Source organism: Stomoxys calcitrans, chromosome 4, assembly GCF_963082655.1.
Source record: "Stomoxys calcitrans chromosome 4, idStoCalc2.1, whole genome shotgun sequence".
Classification (NCBI taxonomy): domain Eukaryota; kingdom Metazoa; phylum Arthropoda; class Insecta; order Diptera; family Muscidae; genus Stomoxys; species Stomoxys calcitrans.
The window spans coordinates 84,505,800-84,524,942 of NC_081555.1; the positions used below are offsets into that span (position 1 = coordinate 84,505,800).

A 19,143-nucleotide genomic window follows, 5' to 3' on the forward strand; every position below is an offset into this window, starting at 1 on the left:
TCAATAAATTATAAAGCCTCCCGAATACTTTTCATTTGTGTCCCATATTGTCATAATCGTCCAAGAAAACTCTTTTAGGGAGTTTTTGGGTTGGGGCTGCCCCCAGTCACTTAGACCCAATTTTCAATCTGAAATTCGAACTCTACTCATGAAAACCTGTCATTTTGAGTCCCATATTATCCCGATCGGTACACTTTTATTTTTGGGTCGTACTTTTGGGGTAAGGGGGAGGATCCGCCCCCCTTCCGATATCAAATATATAGCCTATGTTTCCTTCCAGATCAACCCACACAATCTGTGACTATTTCAGGGTAATTGGGTCCATCCGTTTTTGAGTCCATACTGAACAAACAAACAAAAACAAATTGATTTTTATATATAAGAAGAGGAAGATCAGACTTTTTGCCGCTATTGTGCGATTTCCGCCCATAGTGTAGTGGTCAGAAAAATAATAAGAGAAACTTTCATGTCAATTTTTTTCAGGATCGGTTAACAAATGATACCCTGTACCATAGTTGTGGTGTAGGGTATATAAAATAATCAAAGCTGCCAACAGACGATATTTTGGCATTTCCGAGGAGTAAATTTATAAAACTATACTTATGTTAGCTTTGGGTATTTGTGGTTTAAATATTTATTTATTAGATTTTCATGTTAACTTCTTAGAACTCTATTTGATTTCATTCAATTTCATTTTCAGTTTTGGCATGTTCCATGATACGGCAAAAATTGGTTGCCATCCACGTGTGGGTTCCATAGTTCACATTATGACGCCAACATTTGGTGCGGATACTCTGCAAGTCTGTTGGTCAAATTGTAGTCGCAAATTTATAACACACTTCTTGGAGTAAGTCAAACTAAGGCAACCAAGTGCCAAAAAAAAAATAATCAAATACACCCTTTTACGTGCTTACAGTCAAGGTTTAGGCGATTGTTTGGATGATGAGCCCACCCCCTTGGATGAGTACGCCTATCCCGAGGAACAACCAGGAAAAAAATACAATGCCGAATTGCAATGTCGTCTGCAATATAATGTAACGGACAGTGAAGTCTGCTCGCCCATGTTTGAGATTTGCTCGACTCTGTGGTGCAAAGTAAATGGCGAATGCATTACAAATATGCGACCAACTGCTCCGGGGACAATGTGTGGAAAACGTAAGGTTTGTTGTGGTAATTTTCAACTCGATTTCAGCTTGAGCGAATATAGAGTTTTCTTCTCATTCGCAGTGGTGTCAAAATGGAAAATGTGTTCGCATTGAATCAATGGAAAAAGTCGATGGATCTTGGGGCAATTGGTCTGAATGGAGCGAATGTTCTCGCTCCTGCGGCGGTGGTGTCTCCATACAACAGAGGGAATGCGATAGTCCTCGCCCAGCAAATGGTGGAACATTTTGCATTGGCGAGAGGAAAAAGTGAGTTTTGTTTTGGCATAAAATGGCCGATTCGAGTAAAGAAGACTTTACTTTGTTACAGATATAAGATTTGCAATCATCAGCCATGTCCCAAGAACGAACCCAGTTTCAGGGCCCTACAGTGTGCGAAATATAATAAAAAGCCATATCAAGGACAATTCTATAAATGGCTGCCTTACTTTGACAAACGTAAGTTGAGTTTATTTTGAAAAAAATTAAAGACGTATAATTTTTTAGTGTGGAATACTTGAACCAATTTCTTGCGTGGATTATCCCCTACGAAGAGTAGAGCTTTCTTTGGCGGCAAGATTTAATTTTCACCAAAAAAAAAACAAATGTTAACAAAATTTCTTACAATTATTCAAAAATGTGATTCGACACTATATGATTAGATCTCAGTCAACTTTGGTGACTTATTAGTGACTAATGCAAGAAAATTGGCTAGATTTTTTGTCAGGCAATTTTTGTTGCCTCCAAGAAGAGTTATAGAACGAGGAGGACAATCATTCATCGCATGTTTACAAATTTCTACCAAAAACCATTCATTTCAATTTTCCTTAACAATTTTTTACAAATGCCTGGAAAATTGTCAGTGATTTAGATACTGAAGCTGAAAAACCTTGCGTGTATAAGGTAATCTCTCTGTTTTAGCCAAGACATTCGAGCCATCACTCCTGCTGAAACCTAATAAACTTTATTCAATTACATGAAGTCATAAATTGCACCAAGTCGACAGATTTACAAGCCGTCTCTTAGCATATTAGAGGGCAAACCGTCAAATGAGGCAATTCTTGTACCACTGAATTACCATAATCCCAGAAATTAGTAAGCAGGCACTCGCTTAACACCAGCTGATTGAATAACCCAGGTGAGGCCGAATGTTCCGGCGAAGGCAATGGGATTCGCAGACGATTTGCTAGGATATTCTTTCCAATTCTTGTAACCCTAGAAACATGAGTGGATCGCACACGAATTAAAGTTGGGGGGACTGGCTTGACGTAAGTGACCCTTATGGGGGTAGCCAATGTCTTTCTCTACAAATGTCTAGAACATGTTTTACCGCTCAGATCAACAGATCACGAGTAAAACCGTGCTAAGTTTGGCCAGGCCGAATCTTATATGCCTTATATTTAGGTACCGGTTTTGGCAAGCTGTGCAAAGTCACTCTCGAAAAGTCACTCTTGAACCCAGGTAGAAGGGATGACAGTACCTCAATCACTTTTGGCGACGCAACTGTGACTGACCAGAAGATATGCTCCAGGTTGTTCAACCGTGTGCATCCCGAGAGTGAAAAGGCTAGGAGGAAGAGTGTAATTCGTCGTATCAGTAGTCTCCGAGTCGATGGCCAGCAATCACAATTTGCCGTGAACGTAGTTACGAATGTCATCCGTGGCGCCATGTCATTACGCCCCGACGGAATCTCTACACTGATGCTGAAGAATGAGAGACTTGGAGCAATGTAACTTAGGTACCGGTTTAGACAAGCTGTGATCTTCTGTTAAGTCGCCCTAGAACCAACGAAAAGGGATGACAGAATATCAGTCACTTTTGGTAACGTAATTGTGACAGACCCGAAGATATGCTCCAGGTTGTTCAACCGTGTGCATCCCGAGAGTGATAAGGCTATTCGTCCTCTCCGTGGTCTCCGAGCCTATGGCCAGCAATCAAAATTCACCCTGGACGATGATAGAAAAGTCATCCGTGGCGCCAAGTCATCCAAGGCGTTGCGCCCCGGCGGAATCTCTACATTGATGCCGAAGAATCTGGATCAACCTGGAGTATAGTATCATAGTGCAACAATTGCTTTGCATGCCATCGCCGCACACATTTGCCGTGGTTTCAATTAGCCCAGGCCATGTTATAGTTATGTTATAGTATCCTCGTGGCACTGGACCTATCGAAGGCATTTGACAAGTTCAGCCATGCAAAACTATTTAAGGACATCGCCAACACGTCTCTCCAACCCTCAGTAGCGAATTATCTTTGTGTCGCCTGTCATTTGTGGAATTTAGGTATAAGAAATCGAAACATCGCAGAGTGAAACAGGGATTCCCCCCAGGCGGTACTATATCTCCGGCACTGTTTAACATCTACCTATCCTCCACTCCACCCACCACCCCCCAGACGACATAGATTTTGTATTATGTGCGGGCGATTGTACAATCATGGCATCAGGCCCTCGATCCATTGTTAATATCTGCAATAGGTTGAACGTCTACCTCAACGAACTTGCCTGATATTTCCCTGCAAGAGATCTGACGATATCTGCCACCAAATCCTTAGCCACATTGTTCACTACAAATACAAAATCCCATGATAGCCGGTTGTACGTACCGGATTGACCTGTTAAGATCCTTCATCGGCAAGGGCTGCCGCCTCAGTGTACAAAAGACTGCTACAACAACAACAACTACAAATATGCGTGAGGTGAATACCGAGCAGACTGTGATGGTCGATGAAAATAATTCCGACCATCAAATGTCCTGACAGATCTGTTTTTACATAGACCATCTCCATCAGGAGACAAAGATCCTTCCCAAGCAATACCTTCTGAGCTTTTATCGCAGAGACCATCCAAACCATCATCTTGTGGGTAGGTATCTACCGTCCAGGAGCCTTTAAGTGGATCCACATGATCTAGAGCGTGAGGTTTAGCTCTACAGTAGAGAACCTGTAGATCAAGCGGCTTATCAAGCGGGTCTAGACAACATTCATACAGACACGAAAACAGACGCGGTGTATAACTACTGGGGGAATGTGATCCTTGGAGAACGACCGTCTTTTATTGCACTTAAAGAAATTGGAGTCCCCCTGTAAACCAGAGTAGTTCTGGCTCAATTTCGATCAGGCAGATCGACCTTAACTCCTACACGTCACCTGATTAACTGTCCAGCCAGACCCATTCTCAATCGAATGGCAGCCGGCTGTACGTACCGGATTAACCCGATGGAAGTAAACCGTTTGCCAGAACCGCCTTCATCATCGGTCGGTGTCGGTGTCGGTGAGGTGTAACCGGTGCTTGGAGTGGGTACATTTCCGTTCTTGCTCTGGCCTAACTTCGCTACGGGAGTATAGTCATACTGGCTATGTCGCTAGGTGCTGTGCGAACATAGCCAACAGTGGGTCACAAGCGTCGCCGTCGTCGCCTTCGGCGTCCTCGTCGTCGGACTATGTGACCCCCCCGACCTCTCCTGTACGGCAATTTATCCAACGACAGCACCCTAGCCCTACTATTGCCAGGCCAGTGCCGGGAAGTGTATCGTTATTGCAGTTAAACTGCAACGGACTCCGTGGCAAGATTGATGAGATTGTAAATTTTATGAGTCGGAAGAGCATATCGGTCGCAGCGATCCAGGAGACAAAGCTGACAAACACCTGCAGCTTGCACAGTTGTCACGGCTACAATGTGCTACGTAAGGATCGCTCAAGGAATGGAGGTGGGGGATTGGCCTTCGTTATACACCATTCCGTGCAGTATAGACCTATCTCGCCTGCGCTTGACGCTAGTGACCCATACTTGGAATGTATGGGGGTAGCAGTCAGGTCTGGTACTGCCGAGATAGAGATATACAACGTGTATATACCGCCGGTTGGTAGCTGTGTCCCGATTAATGGCCAGGCCTACAGCCCCGACATAAGTGGGTTGCTATCTGGCCATAGTCGTCTGGTTCTGGGAGATTTTAATGCACATCACTCGTCATGGCATTCTCCCCTAGGTAACGACCAGCGTGGCATAGCTTTGGCAGAGCAGATAGATAGCTCCACGTTTTGCACGGTGAATGAGGATGCCCCCACTAGGATTACGAGGAGGTGCAGCAGCTCGCCAGACATCTCAATTGCATCCCCTGATCTCCTGAGTGACGTATCCTGGCAAGCCGTCATCTCTTTGGGGTCAGACCACCTCCCCATAATCCTCACCATCGACCGACCACCCGACTTCATAACCTCTGAGCGCCGGACGTTCATCAATTACAAGAAGGCCAATTGGACTGGCTTCAGAGAGTATACCAATCGCCGCTTCAATGAACTGCCACCACCCTCTGATGTGCTTGTGGCCGAGAGGAAATTCCGAGACATCATCAACGCAGCAGCCGCTCGCTTTATACCAGCCGGTCGAATACCGCAAGTGCGACCCAATTTCCCGGCGCAAGCAGTGGTACTCGCAGACGAGCGTGATAGGATTCGTGCTTTGGACCCCGCTAACCCCAGAATCAGCGAGCTGAATCTGGAAATAAACAGGGTAGTCAACGAACATTAGCGGAATTTGTGGCTGGAACACTTGGAGCAATGTAACTTAGGCACCGGTGCAGGCAAACTGTGGGCCACTGTTAAGTCTCTCTCGAACCCTGGTAGACGGGACGACAGGACCTCAGTCACTTTTGGCGAGATAACCGTGACTGATCCGAAGAGATGCGCCAGGTTGTTCAACCGTCAATTTATTGTGCATCCCGAGAGAGGCAGGGCAAGGAGGAGAGCCATTCGCCGTATTCGTGGTCTCCGAGCCGATGAACAGCCATCACAATTTACCGTGGGCGAAGTTACGAATGTCATCCGTGGCGCCAAATCTTCCAAGGCGTTGGGCCCCGACGGAATCTCTACATTGATGCTGAAGAATCTGGATTTACCTGGAGTTGAGTACCTTACTACTGTCCTCCACCTGTCTTTGAACACTCTTATAGTTCCCGATGTCTGGAAAATGGGCAGAGTGATCCCGCTACTGAAGCCTGGTAAAGACCCGAGTTTGGGGGAGTCGTACAGACCGATCTCCCTTCTCTCACCAGTGGCTAAGACGCTTGAGGCATTACTCCTCCCGAGCCTCGTAGGAGAATTTCTATTCGCCGAGCATCAACACGGATTTCGGAGACTGCACAGCACAACACACATTTGCCGTGGCTTCAATCAACCCAGGCCATGTGATAGGACGGTCCTCGTGGCACTGGACCTATCGAAGGCATTCGACACGGTCAGCCATGCCAAATTATTTGAGGACATCGCCAACACGTCCCTCCAGCCAGGCCTGAAACGTTGGGTCGCGAATTATCTGTGTGGCCGCCAGTCATTTGTGGAATTTAGGGATAAGAAGTCAAAACACCGTAGAGTGAAACAGGGAGTTCCCCAAGGTGAGGTGATATCTCCGGCTCTGTTTAACCTCTACCTATCCTCCATCCCACCCCCTCCAGACGGCATAGAGATCGTATCATATGCGGACGATTGTACGATCATGGCATCAGGCCCCCACCCATTGATGACATCTGCGATAGGTTGAACGTCTACCTCAACGAGCTTGCCTCATATTTCGCTGCAAGAAATCTGAAGATATCCGCCACCAAATCTTCATCCACACTGTTCACTACAAATACACGTGAGGTGAATACTGAGCTGACTGTGATGGTCGATGGAGAAATGATTCCGACCATCAAGTGTCCCAAAATACTTGGCGTCACATTTGACAGCTCCTACACTTTCTCCCCACATGCCACAGCAATCTGCAATAAAGTCAAAAGTAGAAACAAGGTCCTCAAGTCACTCGCTGGCAGCACTTGGGGTGCAAACAAAGAAACCTTGTTGACCGCGTACAAAGCAATTGGCCGGTCTGTGGTAAGTTATGCAGCGCCAGTGTGGTCACGTCAACTTTCTCCTCAGTTCTCATGTGGACCACCTCCATCAGGAGACAAAGATCCTACCAGTGCGAAGACATAACTACATGCTGTCTAAGCAATACCTTTTGGGCTGTTATCGCAGAAATCATCCAAATCATCATCTTGTGGATAGATACCCACCGCCCAGAAGCCTTAAGGTAGATCAACATGATCTAGAGCGTGAGGTTCAGCGTTACAAGAGAGAACCTCTTGATCAAGCGGCATATCAAGCAGGTGTAGCCAATATTCATGCAGACACTGTAGCAGATACGATAAATGGCTACGGTGTGAATGTAGCCCTTAGAAAACAACCGCCACCCATTGCACCTGAAGAATTTGACCTCCCCCGGCAAACCAGAGTAGTTCTGGCTCAATTACGTTCCGGCAGATGCAGCCGCCTCAATTCCCACAGAGCTAGGATTGATGCCGACGAGCAAAATGAAGATACACGTCACGTGTTTAACTGCCCGGCCAGACCCACTCGACTCAGACCCAGATCCCTGTGGACGCACCCCATCTGGGTCTTGACACTCAACAGAATCAAGCAGACGAAAGATAGTACACAATAAACTGCTAGAACAGCAACAACAACAACAACAACCCATTCAAATCAGACCCAGATCCTTCTGAATGCACCCAACCTTAGTCTGCTACGCAGACGATGTTAGAATACTTCTAAGGGGTAAGGATCCGAGCGGGCTATGCCGAAAGAGTCTTGCATATGACATATGACTGGGCTAGACCTAGATGTCTCAATAATAACCCAGAGAAGACTGAATTATGCCTGTTTACGAGGAAGACGAAGGTGGGCCAATTTAACGCACCACGTTTCCTCAATAAGACGATTCCGATATCTGACGAGGTCAAATACTTAGGTGTGATCTTGGAGGGGAAACTGAATTGGAAGTGTCACATTCAGCTTACTGAGAAGGCTCACAGATGTTGGGCAGTATGTAGATAGGCCGTAGCCTTGAAATGAGGCTTGAATCCGAGGATAGTCCACTGGCTCTAGCGTGATTAGACCAATACTTATTTACGCCTCAGTTGTTTAATGGACTGCTAGGAGAAAAAGTGCAACATAAGGACGATACAACAGTTTCAGAGAACATGTTGTCTTGGCATAGGCGGTGCGCTGAGGATCACGCCCACTGGGGCACTGGAGACTATTCTAGATATCCGACCCATTGACATACAGATTAAGTGTGAGGCAGCCACTGCGGCTATGAGACTTAAGGTGATGGGAGAATGGATTGAGGATAGAAGCAGCTCATACCATCGCGGTATAATGGAGGCTACGATAGGAAACTTAGAAGGAAGGGAAGAGGTTTCCGATCGGATACCTGAGATGAACCTTGAAGTTGAGTGCGGGGCACTGCTTCCATCGGCGCAGTTTTGGATTGACGGAACCCCTGTGTTGCCATCTGGAAGATCATGTTACGCGGTTGAATCAAAGCTAGAGGACAGAGTGGGCCTGGAGGTTTACACTGAGAATCCAGGGACAGAGATCTATTTTAGACTGCCTGACCATAATACGGTCCTGCAGGCGGAGGTCCGGCTATCACGGAATGCGTGAAGTGGTGTGGTGCTAACGCGAGGACGTCGAGTGTGGACATCTTTACCGACAGTAAAATTGTCATAAGTGCAATAACAACCAGGACGGTAAGATCACGAAAAGTTTTGCAGTGTAAGAAGGAAATTAACGCCTTCTGTGAGGATGGCAAAATCCGCATCGTTTGGGTACGGAGCCATAAAGGAGTAAGGAGGAATGAAAGAGCAGACGATTTGGCGGTGAAGGCCAGAGGACTGCCATCAATAAACTTGGTTAACCCGAAGCCTTTCGGGTCGACGAAGTCCGAGTTAAGGGAGTGGGCGACGAATGCGCATGCAACAATGTGGAATAGCGAAACAGTTGGTAGGACGGCGAAAATTCTATGAGGGGATCCAGATCGGGAGAAGACGAGGCCATTACTGAAAGGAAGCAAGAAGGAGGTTAGTATAGCTATTGGTATCATAACGGGACACATAGGACTATGAGCTTACTTATGTTAAATCGGTGCGGCAAGTGATAGCATGTGTAGGGCACGCGGGGACGATGATGAGACGTTGGAGCATTTCCTTTGCCATTGCCCGGCTTTTGCGTCTAACAGATGCCGGCACTATGGTGGAGACACAATACCAGATATGAACCAACTTAGGGGAGTGGTATTGAAAGCTATTAAGGATTTTGTAGTTAGCACGAAATTCCTCACTTAACATTTTTTTAGAGGATACTTTTTTAGTATTTAGAGCGCACAACAAGCCGATTACTGGATTAGGTGTATGTCCATAGTGGCATTGGGCGGATTAATATCTGCACCCTCTTTTCAACCTACCCTAGTCGCGGAGTTCCTGGATCTGGATATTCATCAGAATCAAGCAGACGAAACATAGAACACAACACATTGCTACAACAACAACAACAGCACTTTATTTGGGAGATTTTCCATTAAATGTGTTTTCTGGCAAAGTCCTTCATTAACATCCAACATTAATATAAAACTAAATACTATGGAAAATAAAATTTTACGAAAAATGACATGAAAATCCTCTTTTTTGTGAAAATGTTTTTCAAAAAAGAGAAATTATTTTCTAAAATCTGTATTTTCTAGAAAAATTCATGTATCTCGTATCATCTTCTTTTTTGTTTTCAGAAAACCCTTGTAAATTGTATTGCAATGATGAAGATGACACCATTATAGCCAATTGGGGTGATGTGGTGCTGGATGGCACACCCTGCACATTGGGCACCAATAACATGTGCATTGATGGCATTTGTAGGGTGAGTATGATGCTCGACGCATTAAAAAGCGAATGAGATTCACTAAATTTGCTATGTTTTAGAAAGTTGGTTGCGATTGGATTGTTGATTCGGATGAGCAAGAAGATCGTTGCGGTGTCTGTGGCGGTGAAGGACTTGAGTGCAAAACGGTAAAATATGTCTACAACGACACTCTTAAGGTCAGCGAAGGATATGTGGAAATAGTAGTTTTGCCTGCTAAAGCACGCCATATAATTATCAAGGAGTTGGGAAATTCACCACATTTTCTGGGTGTCGCAAAGTCAAATAGTAGCCAATTTTATTTGAATGGCGACAGTTTGATATCAATGCCAGGAGAATTTGCCATAGCCGGTGCAGAAAGTTTCTATGATCGCATAGATGATCAAGAGATAATTAAAATACCACAGCCCATACAACATTCCATAGCTATATATGTAAGGGCATAATGTTTGACAAAGGGAAATGTTGTGATATTTATTGTACTACTACTTATTTCAGAATATCGTGCGAGGCGATGAACCCAATGAGGGCATTTACTATGAGTTTACCTTACCCGCCTTAAATGCCAGCTCTTCCAAACACTATTTGTGGAAATTGAGTGAATGGACTCAATGTTCGGTGACATGTGGTGGAGGTTTGCAATATCGTGAACCCATTTGCTATGAAAATGGAAGAAGTATGGAATTGAAGTGTTTCTGCTGGATTTTTCGAATTATGTTTACCTCTTCTTTCAGTTACCTCGGATACCGAACTTTGCTGGGCTTTTGCCAAAAATCCACGACCTCAGCGGCTGACGAAAAAATGCAGTAGCCTACCATGTCCGGCTCATTGGTTGACAGGGCCATGGCAATTTTGCCCTGTCACCTGCCGAAATCCCGATGATCCATTGCCAGTGCGCAGGCGCTCTGTCATGTGTCTGGATCCGCATGATGTCATTTTGGATGATGAGAGATGTAATCCGTCCACCAGACCCAACGATACGGATTATTGTGAATCCAATTTACCCGATTGTAGTATAAGAGAAAAATTCAAAAATCGCTATAGTTAAGACAGATGGTTTAGTTTAAGTAATTGAGGGATGTAGAAGTTCGTTAAGGTTACTACTCTAGAGATTTTAGGTTTAGTTAATTTTTTGCAAATATAATAACGCAATTAAATAATTTTGTAAAGGTGGAGTTGGATACCACTAAAAATGCAACTCTGCAATCATATCCCACAAAACCTACGCGCAAACGTTAAGAATTTTCAACTTTGACGATTGCGTCATTCTGTGTTGCCATGCATGAAGTTGTGTGTTTTTAGGCGCCAAAGTTCAAAATTCTTTGACTTTTGCGCATCGCTTTTGTGGGATTTGTTTGTAGAGTTGCATTTTTAATGCGCGCGCATAGTATGTAACTCCACGTTGAGTTGTGGGACGTTTTGGTGCGTAGGCTGTCAAGCTCACCTACGTATCAAAACTACTGAGTTCAAATTCGGGTTTCAAACCCGGGTTTCAGCAATAGTCGTTCCATCAATGCCATCTATTGCCAATTAAGAACAACTTTTCGTTTTCCAAATTCAATAATTTCAAATACAAATTCGAACTATATTCCCTCAATAAATTTTATTGTAGACTAGCTATAATTTATTTGTAAGGAAACTATTTTTAAGGATTTGTTTAATGTATATTTATATTTAACATTATTTATTTTATTTATTTCTTTTAAAAATGATTATAATGATTTAAATGTAATGTGTACTTAATACTTGTAGTTTTGAACTAATTCATATTTTTGCCCATTAACTAATAGCCATTCAATATGGATGAGAAACTTTTTAAAAAAGTTAACAAGTTTTTATAGGATCGTTGTATTTTTATTTTGTAAATTTTGTAAGAATTATGCTTCAGGAAATATAATGCAAATGTTATCCTTAATCTATAGATATTACTCTAAGATATGTAGATTAAGCTCTAATAAAAAATACATACTCTAAGAGACCACAACAATAGATGTGCATTATTATTTCCCATTCAAGATAAATGGAAAAAAACAAAGAGTTTTTGAAAAGTGACGGTACTTAAATCCACCAATCAGGAGCTCACTAATACCAGTTGATTGTTTCTTTCTATAAGAAACTTTTTGCAAAATTGGGAAGAAATATTTTTCAAAACCACAAATGTAATAATAACAAATAAATGCGGTCCGAGCCGAATCTTGAGATTCCACCACCATGGATTCTGCTAAAAATCTATACCAAATAAATTTAGTTGAAGGGCATAATTTTATTCTACCTACCAAACTTCTATCAAATCTGACCTTCTGATCTCATAAAATCGGAATTTAGTTATATATAGCAGCTATATAGGCCGATCTCCAGATGTATAGTCTTGAGGCAATAAATTGGTTATTTTCCATCCGATTTCGATGAAATTTGGCACAGTGAGTTCTAGAAGACCCATTATGTGAGGTGTGGTCCAGATAGGACAATATTTGAATATAGCTACCATGTAGACCAATCTCCGGATATAGGTATTGAGCTCATAAAAGTCGTATTTTTCATCCGATTTTTATGAAATTTGACACAGTGCGTTTTGATAGATCTCTACTCCAACTGGGCTAGACCCAAAGGTCTCAATGTTAACCCAAAGAAGACTGAAGTATGCACCTTTTTGTTGAATTTCGTTCAGATCGTATCATGTTAGGATATAGCTACCATACAGACCGATATCGCGATCTCCCAGAGTATAGAATAGATATATTGAGCTTATAAAAGGAGAATTTTTTATCTGATTTTGATGAAATTTGACACGGTGAGTTTTGATAGATCTCTACTCCAACTGGGCTAGACCCAGAGGTCTTAATGTTAACCCAGAGAAGACTGAAATATGCCTGCTCACGAGGAAGACGGAGGTGGACCAATTTAACGCACCACGTTTCCTCAATAAGACGATTTCGATATCTGACAAGTGCAAATACTTAGGTGTGATCTTGGACAGAATCTGAATTGGAAGTGTCACATTCAGGAGCGCAGGCTCGAAATAGGGCATGAATCCGAGGATAGTCCACTGGCTCCACAGGAGCGTGATTAGACCAATACTTACTTACGCCTCAGTAGTTTGGTGGACTGCTATGGAGAAAAAGTGCAACGTAAGGACTATACAACAGGTTTAGAGAACATGTTGTCTTGGCATAGGCGGAGCGATGAGGACCACGTCCATTAGGGCACTGGAGACTATTCTAGATATCCGAACCATTGACATACAGATTAAGTGTGAGCCACTGCGGCTATGAGACTTAAGGCGATGGGATAATGGATTGAGGATGAGAACAGCTCTTACCATCGCGGTATAATCGAGGCGACGATAGGAAACCTGGAAGGAAGGGAAAAGGTTTTCGATCGGATACCTGAGATGAACCTTGAAGTCGAGTGCGAGGCACTGCTGCCATCGGCACACTCTTAGATTGACGAAACCCTTGTATTGCCATCTGGAAGATCATGTGACACGGATGGATCAAAGCTAGAGGACAGAGTGGGCCAGGGGGTTTACATTGAGAACCCAGGGACTAAGATCTGTTTTAGACTGCCTGACCATAAAACGGTCTTGCAAGCGGAGAAGCGGGCGATTACGGAGTGCGTGAAGTGGTGTGGTGCTAACTCGAGGACGTCGAGTGTGAACATCTTTACCGACAGTAAAATTGCCATAAGGACAATAACAACCAGGACAGTAAGGTCACGAACAGAAGGAGAATAATGTCTTTTCTGAGGATGGCAAAATCCGCATCATTTGGGTGCCGGGCCATAACGGAGTAAGGGGAATTGAAAGGGCAGACGAAGCCTTTCGGGTCGACGCAGTCCGAGTTAACGGAGTGGGCGACGAATGCGCATGCAACATTGTGGAACAGTGAAACGGTCGGTAGGACGGCGAAAGTCCTAAGGGGGGATCCAGATCGTGAGAAGACGAGGCTATTACTGAAAGGAAGCAAGAAAGAGGTCAGTATAGCCATTGGTATCATAACGGGACACATAGGACTACGAAATCACTTATGTAAAATCGGTGCGGCAAGTGATAGCATGTGTAGGGCATGCGGGAAAGATGATAAAACGTTGGAGCATTTCCTTTGTCATTGCCCCGCTTTCGCGTCTAACAGATACCGGCACTTAGGTGGAGATACAATACCAGGCATGAACCAACTTAGGGGAGTGGTAGTGAAAACAATTAAGGACTTTGTAAGTAGCACGGAATTTCTAACTTAAATATTCTTTTTGGAGGTTACTTTATAGGTTTTAGAGCGCACAACAAGCCAATAACTGGCTTAGGTTTATTAATAAATAATATCTGCACCCTCTTTTCAACCTAACCTAACCTAGCCCTACAAAAAAATTCTAAAGGCACGATCTAGACGGGCAATTGAATGTGAAATAAAATGTTCACCTAACTCGCCTCTCAATAAGTCCATTGTTGCGCGTGTTGTGTGTCATGTGGCACAGTCTTGTTGAAACCACATGTCATACAAGTCAGACTCATGCATTTTGGGCAAAAAAAAGTTGGATATCATCTAACGATAACGCTCACCATCAAAGTTACATTACGATTCGCATCATCGTTGAAGAAGTACGGTCCAATGAGCCCCCAGCCTATAAATCGCACAAATCTATGACTTTTTCTGGATGCATTGGTAGCTCTTGCAATGCTTCTGGCTGATCTTCACTCCAAAATCAAAAATTCTGCTTATTTACGTAACCCCTGAGCCAAAAATGATCTTCTTCGTAAAATGGAAGAAGCGCGCGATGTACTTTCTTAACAGAGCACGCATTTTGATAATAAAATGCAATAATTTGCAAGCGTTGTTCGTTTGTAAAACGATTTATGGTTAAATTATATATAAAACTGAAGATGTTTGACAGTGAAACAAAACACGAAACGTGCGTGAGCTCTTTAAACCAGTGTTTCCAAAAGGATAATAGCTAAAAAATCACCCTTTATGTGCAGTAAAATCATGTAGAGCTGTATTCGTGATATGTTCTTTTCGAAACCTTTGTTGATGACAAGAAATCGAGCCAACATCTGCGAGTCATGACTGACTGCATTATACGCCTTCCTTAGATCATATCTTATGACACGGTCTGATCTAGTTGAGATTTCTGTTTATATGTGCAACATTGGCAGGATGTCGTCGTGCTACCCCTTATTCTTGGATGGTAGAGAGAAAAAGGAAACTTGTTTGTATGGCTCACCTTTAGTCGAATCTTTATCAGGTTTAAATATCGATTTTTTGAGGATATGAGGGACAGATTAAGCAGCTTGGTCCGAAATTTGACCCCTGGAGTACAGATATTACATGGACCCAGATGTTTAAACGAATTGGAGCTGCAGAGACTTCAGTAACTATATCCACGGCAATTTCTTCCGGTTGATCATCGCTTAGGAAAATAGGAATGTGACAAATGGTCTTACTTTACACTTTGCTTAATAAATTGACAATTCAAAGCGGCTGAGTACCTAGCTTTCTTTCTGTAGAGTTTTCAGAGAGACTTTAAAATACCGGCTCTCAATTTATACTGAGCAACTGATGCCGCTTGTGTTCGTTGACTGTCTAATTGACTTCTGCTTTCAGTTGCCTTATGCTAGGGATATTAGAATCAGAGCGACGAATCGAATCACGCTCTTTTGCAGGACTTACATCTGTGATATTCGCCCACCAGGGAGGAGGCGAGTGGCTGCTGCCTTAACGCCTTTTCTTCGCCAGTTCACTAAAGCCATTCCAATCGGATTCCGCATATAAAGGTATGGCGAATGGAAAGGATTCTAAGGTGGAGGTAAAAACCCAACAAAATTTAGTGTCGTTAGGTAACATCATGAAGGTATCACTATCGCCGAAGTAGTTGGGTCAATAGATGCTGGCACCCAGCTATGTTTAATGAAAAAAATTCTGTTAAATTCCAAGCGTAACTACTTTTTCTTTTTTATAAATCTAAATATTTTATTTTTTTTTAACTTAACAAAGTTTTGTCTATTTTTCATAAAATTAATACTAAATTCAAATAGTAATCTGCCCACATCAGAGGGGACAGATTATGGAATATTCTCTTTGGGTATCACAATGTCTAATGATTGTCTGTTGGTTTTTTTTTTCTAAAATCTGGTTTTGTCTGGCATTTTTGTGAAAAATGCTATCTTATCTCTGGGTACTTTGTAATTGTGAATCCAGCGGCTACCTTTGCGCAGAGAACTATCGATGCCATCCTTCCAAACGCCTTGTGGAAGGTAAACTATAACAAAAACGATAGTTGAAAGAGAAGAAATCATTTTTAAATTAAATCAAAGCCTACCTTCTCTCTCCTCCACGCCTGGATCTAGAATGGGTGCCACTATCAACTCCTCGCCCACTGAGAACTCATCGCTGATACTTAAGCAAGAGGTGTCATTGGGATCCAACATCCATAGCGGTCTGATAAGCGGCACACCTTCGTTCAGAGACTCGCTGAGAGTTTTATCCAATACAGGATTGACAGTCTGTTGACGTATGATGGCCAAATCTTTGGCCAACTTTTTCATCTGATCCCCCTTATAGTAGGAGGGCAGATAGCTAAACTGCATGGCTGGCATAAATGTCATTAGCTGAAGCCAACGTATGTAGAGCTCCTCATCCGGTTCAGGCGGTTGACCCAGAGAGTAGAAAGAAATCATTTTGGTCATGGTCTTATTTAGCCAATAATCCCCTCCTACAGCGCCGGGCAGAATTAGGGGATATCCTATAACGCCATAATTCATTACAGTGGACATGAGTTCCTTTAATCCATCCCAGGATGAGTTCAGCGGTTGGGTGCTGAGAAACGCAGGAGGTTTGGGTACCGAACTGGCCGTTGAGACACCTATGAAGCCCACCGACTCTAAACTTTCGGTGAAAAGTTTAGCATACATATCGGGGTTGTCCAGAGTTTGACGGCACTGGTAGTAGTGGGGTAAATTGTACCCAGTGCCCAAGTCCAAATAGAAACTGTTCACTTTGTAGTCGGCCTTCAATTTTTCCAGTTTCTCTTTGAGCCAATAAACCGAGGCATTGTTGGTGATATCCAAAACTCCAGCACTGGAGGAACTTTTGTAACGAGTCAGGGCAGGTATGCTTCTCTCCGAATGACGTTCGTAGATCAAAAGCTTCTTTCTCACAGCCTCCTTGAAGTTTTCACTGTCCGTGCTTATGAAGGGCTGAATGGTGAAGACTATTTTGAAGCCGCGGCGATGCAGCAAGTCAATGGTTTTAAATAAATTGGGAAATCTTTTCTGGTCCACCGTGAAATCGCCCACATTCTCTTGCCAAAACTCATTGATTAAGATATGACCCAAAGGCAGACCCAGCGCTATTAGATCCTCCGAGTAGTTGTAAATGGTGGTCTCATTGAACGTCTCCATGGTCTCACTGTGCGGCGTACGCCACACAGGCTCAAACATCAGGGACTTTATGATTTGCATGTCGGAAACCTTAAGACCATCCCATAGGATTTTCTGAGTCATTAGCATGTGCAGACTTTTCATGCCATCTGTAGTGCAAATTTTATACTCCAATTCAGGCAATTCGGTAAGGTGATTGACAAAGGTGAAGTCATCGTTTTGGGCCCTCATACAAAACTCATTTGTGGTCGTATTGATGGATAAATGCAGCGGTGTTTTTTCACTAATCTGTATGGCCACACCAATGGAATTGATGAAGTATCGCTTGACGCCATTACCAAATTGATGGACTTTCAGATCACCACTCGAGAAGGGAGTGAAATCGAAGTTATCATTGCTCAGTGACCATTCTCGGGACTTGGTTATGCCACCCCCAAACCAAAGGCCATTATTCCGTTTCAATTCATAACAGTCGGTGGGATAGTTGCCGGCACTCAGTGATTGCCACTTGATGGTGTAGCAACGAAACACATCCTTGTCAAGAAAATTCATATACAAGCGAGCTATGCCATTCCATTCCATGCAAACACTACCATCCTGTTTTCGATTGTCCTCCAAACAGTGAAAGGGTTTATTGTCCATACCTATGGTTTTGCCCAGCTGGCCCGAGATCACCTCCTTTTCGTCGCGACTCAAAATACGCAGTATACGATCATTGCCATTGAATTTGATTTTCTCAAAATAGGAATAGGTCAAAAGTTTTCGATGATAGCCTACATAGGCAAAACCAATCTAAAATAGGAGAACCAAAGATTTTTATGAATTCTTTTAATGATGAAATGTCTGTCGAAACTTACCAAAAATATAATCATGAAAAACATGATTATAACAAAAATTTTGATTTTGTAATCCTTAGTTTCACGCTTCTTTTTTCGAATCATTTGGGGAAAAGCCTTTAAAGAAAAATAGGATACATGGAAGTGGATTGGATTTTGAATTTCTGCTCTTCACTGTACTTACTTGCATTTTCTCTCGCAAAAGACTGGCCAATGAATTCACACTGGTTATGGAGGCCTGATTACTGGCCACACTGTACGCATCAAAGTCACTGGCCAACATTTCCTTATCGTTCAAACGCAGCGCCGGCAGCGGGGCAATCGATGCTCTGCGTCTCGTTCGAAAACGATCTCTGAAACAAAATTAAAAGAGGGAGAGATGTTAGTAATTCGTTGACCACAATGATTACAAATATTGGGATTTCCCAGTAACAAATCTCTGGGTCGAAGGAGGAAACTACAGCCGCAGGTGGGCAACATAATTGTTTTGCCTAAGGAAGGAATTACCAAAAGCTCTTCCATAAGTTGAAGAAAATAAGGGTAAATGAATTAGACAGGGTTCAGAACAAACTTAGGTGAACGTGAAGTGAATGTATCGTGATTCAAAGTGGAAAATGGCAGCCCCTATAAATTCAAACGCCCAACAATGTATGTACGTTGCCTTATGAGGAGCATTCCTACATCTGAGATGAAAGTTGCAAGGAACCACCAATTCTTGGAAAATTTCGTTTAAGTGACATACTTTATTTACATTAAATGGCTATGACAAAACATTTGTCCCACTAACCGAACTCAGAATATATTTCTGACACCTAGTTTCGAGATGTTTTCTCCATTTGATCTTTCCATCGGAGTTTTGGTCTTCCTCTTTTACCTTCATAGTACTACTTCCCTGGAGCTTCATCATTCACTCTGACAACAAAAACTAGCCAAAGCTATCGCTGTATTTTGAACTATGCTTTTATCATCATACAGTTCGTGGATCACACGAAGCCGATATTATCTACCAATGCAGAGTGGTCCATACATTTCACGAAGAATCTTTCTCTCAAGCAATCCAAGTACT

General features: G+C 43.0%; 2 protein-coding genes across 9 annotated transcripts in view; one reads left to right on the forward strand and one right to left on the reverse strand.

Annotated features, from left to right (window-relative positions):
• Window positions 1–11,457, forward strand: part of LOC106086369 (A disintegrin and metalloproteinase with thrombospondin motifs 6) — a 170,373-nt gene extending 158,916 nt beyond the window's left edge. For 3 of the 4 annotated variants that reach the window (XM_059366467.1, XM_013251012.2, XM_059366466.1), the window contains 8 exons: window positions 701–847; window positions 917–1,160; window positions 1,228–1,412; window positions 1,474–1,601; window positions 9,742–9,869; window positions 9,932–10,303; window positions 10,368–10,545; window positions 10,604–11,457. In XM_059366467.1, coding sequence (XP_059222450.1) covers window positions 701–847; window positions 917–1,160; window positions 1,228–1,412; window positions 1,474–1,601; window positions 9,742–9,869; window positions 9,932–10,303; window positions 10,368–10,545; window positions 10,604–10,917 — 1,696 coding nt within the window. In that variant the 3' untranslated portion in view covers window positions 10,918–11,457. Of the gene's footprint in view, window positions 1–700; window positions 848–916; window positions 1,161–1,227; window positions 1,413–1,473; window positions 1,602–9,741; window positions 9,870–9,931; window positions 10,304–10,367; window positions 10,546–10,603 lie in introns of those variants that run through there. The other variant, XM_013251014.2, reaches the window with a different exon arrangement.
• A 4,337-nt stretch (window positions 11,458–15,794) lies between these two features.
• Window positions 15,795–19,143, reverse strand: part of LOC106086370 (myogenesis-regulating glycosidase) — a 106,576-nt gene continuing 103,227 nt past the window's right edge. For all 5 annotated transcript variants that reach the window (XM_013251015.2, XM_013251016.2, XM_013251018.2 and 2 more), the window contains 4 exons: window positions 18,262–18,430; window positions 18,099–18,194; window positions 16,182–18,033; window positions 15,795–16,121 (listed from right to left, as the gene is read on the reverse strand). In XM_013251015.2, the coding sequence (XP_013106469.2) occupies window positions 15,985–16,121; window positions 16,182–18,033; window positions 18,099–18,194; window positions 18,262–18,430 (2,254 nt within the window). In that variant the 3' untranslated portion in view covers window positions 15,795–15,984. The remainder of the gene's footprint in view (window positions 16,122–16,181; window positions 18,034–18,098; window positions 18,195–18,261; window positions 18,431–19,143) is intronic.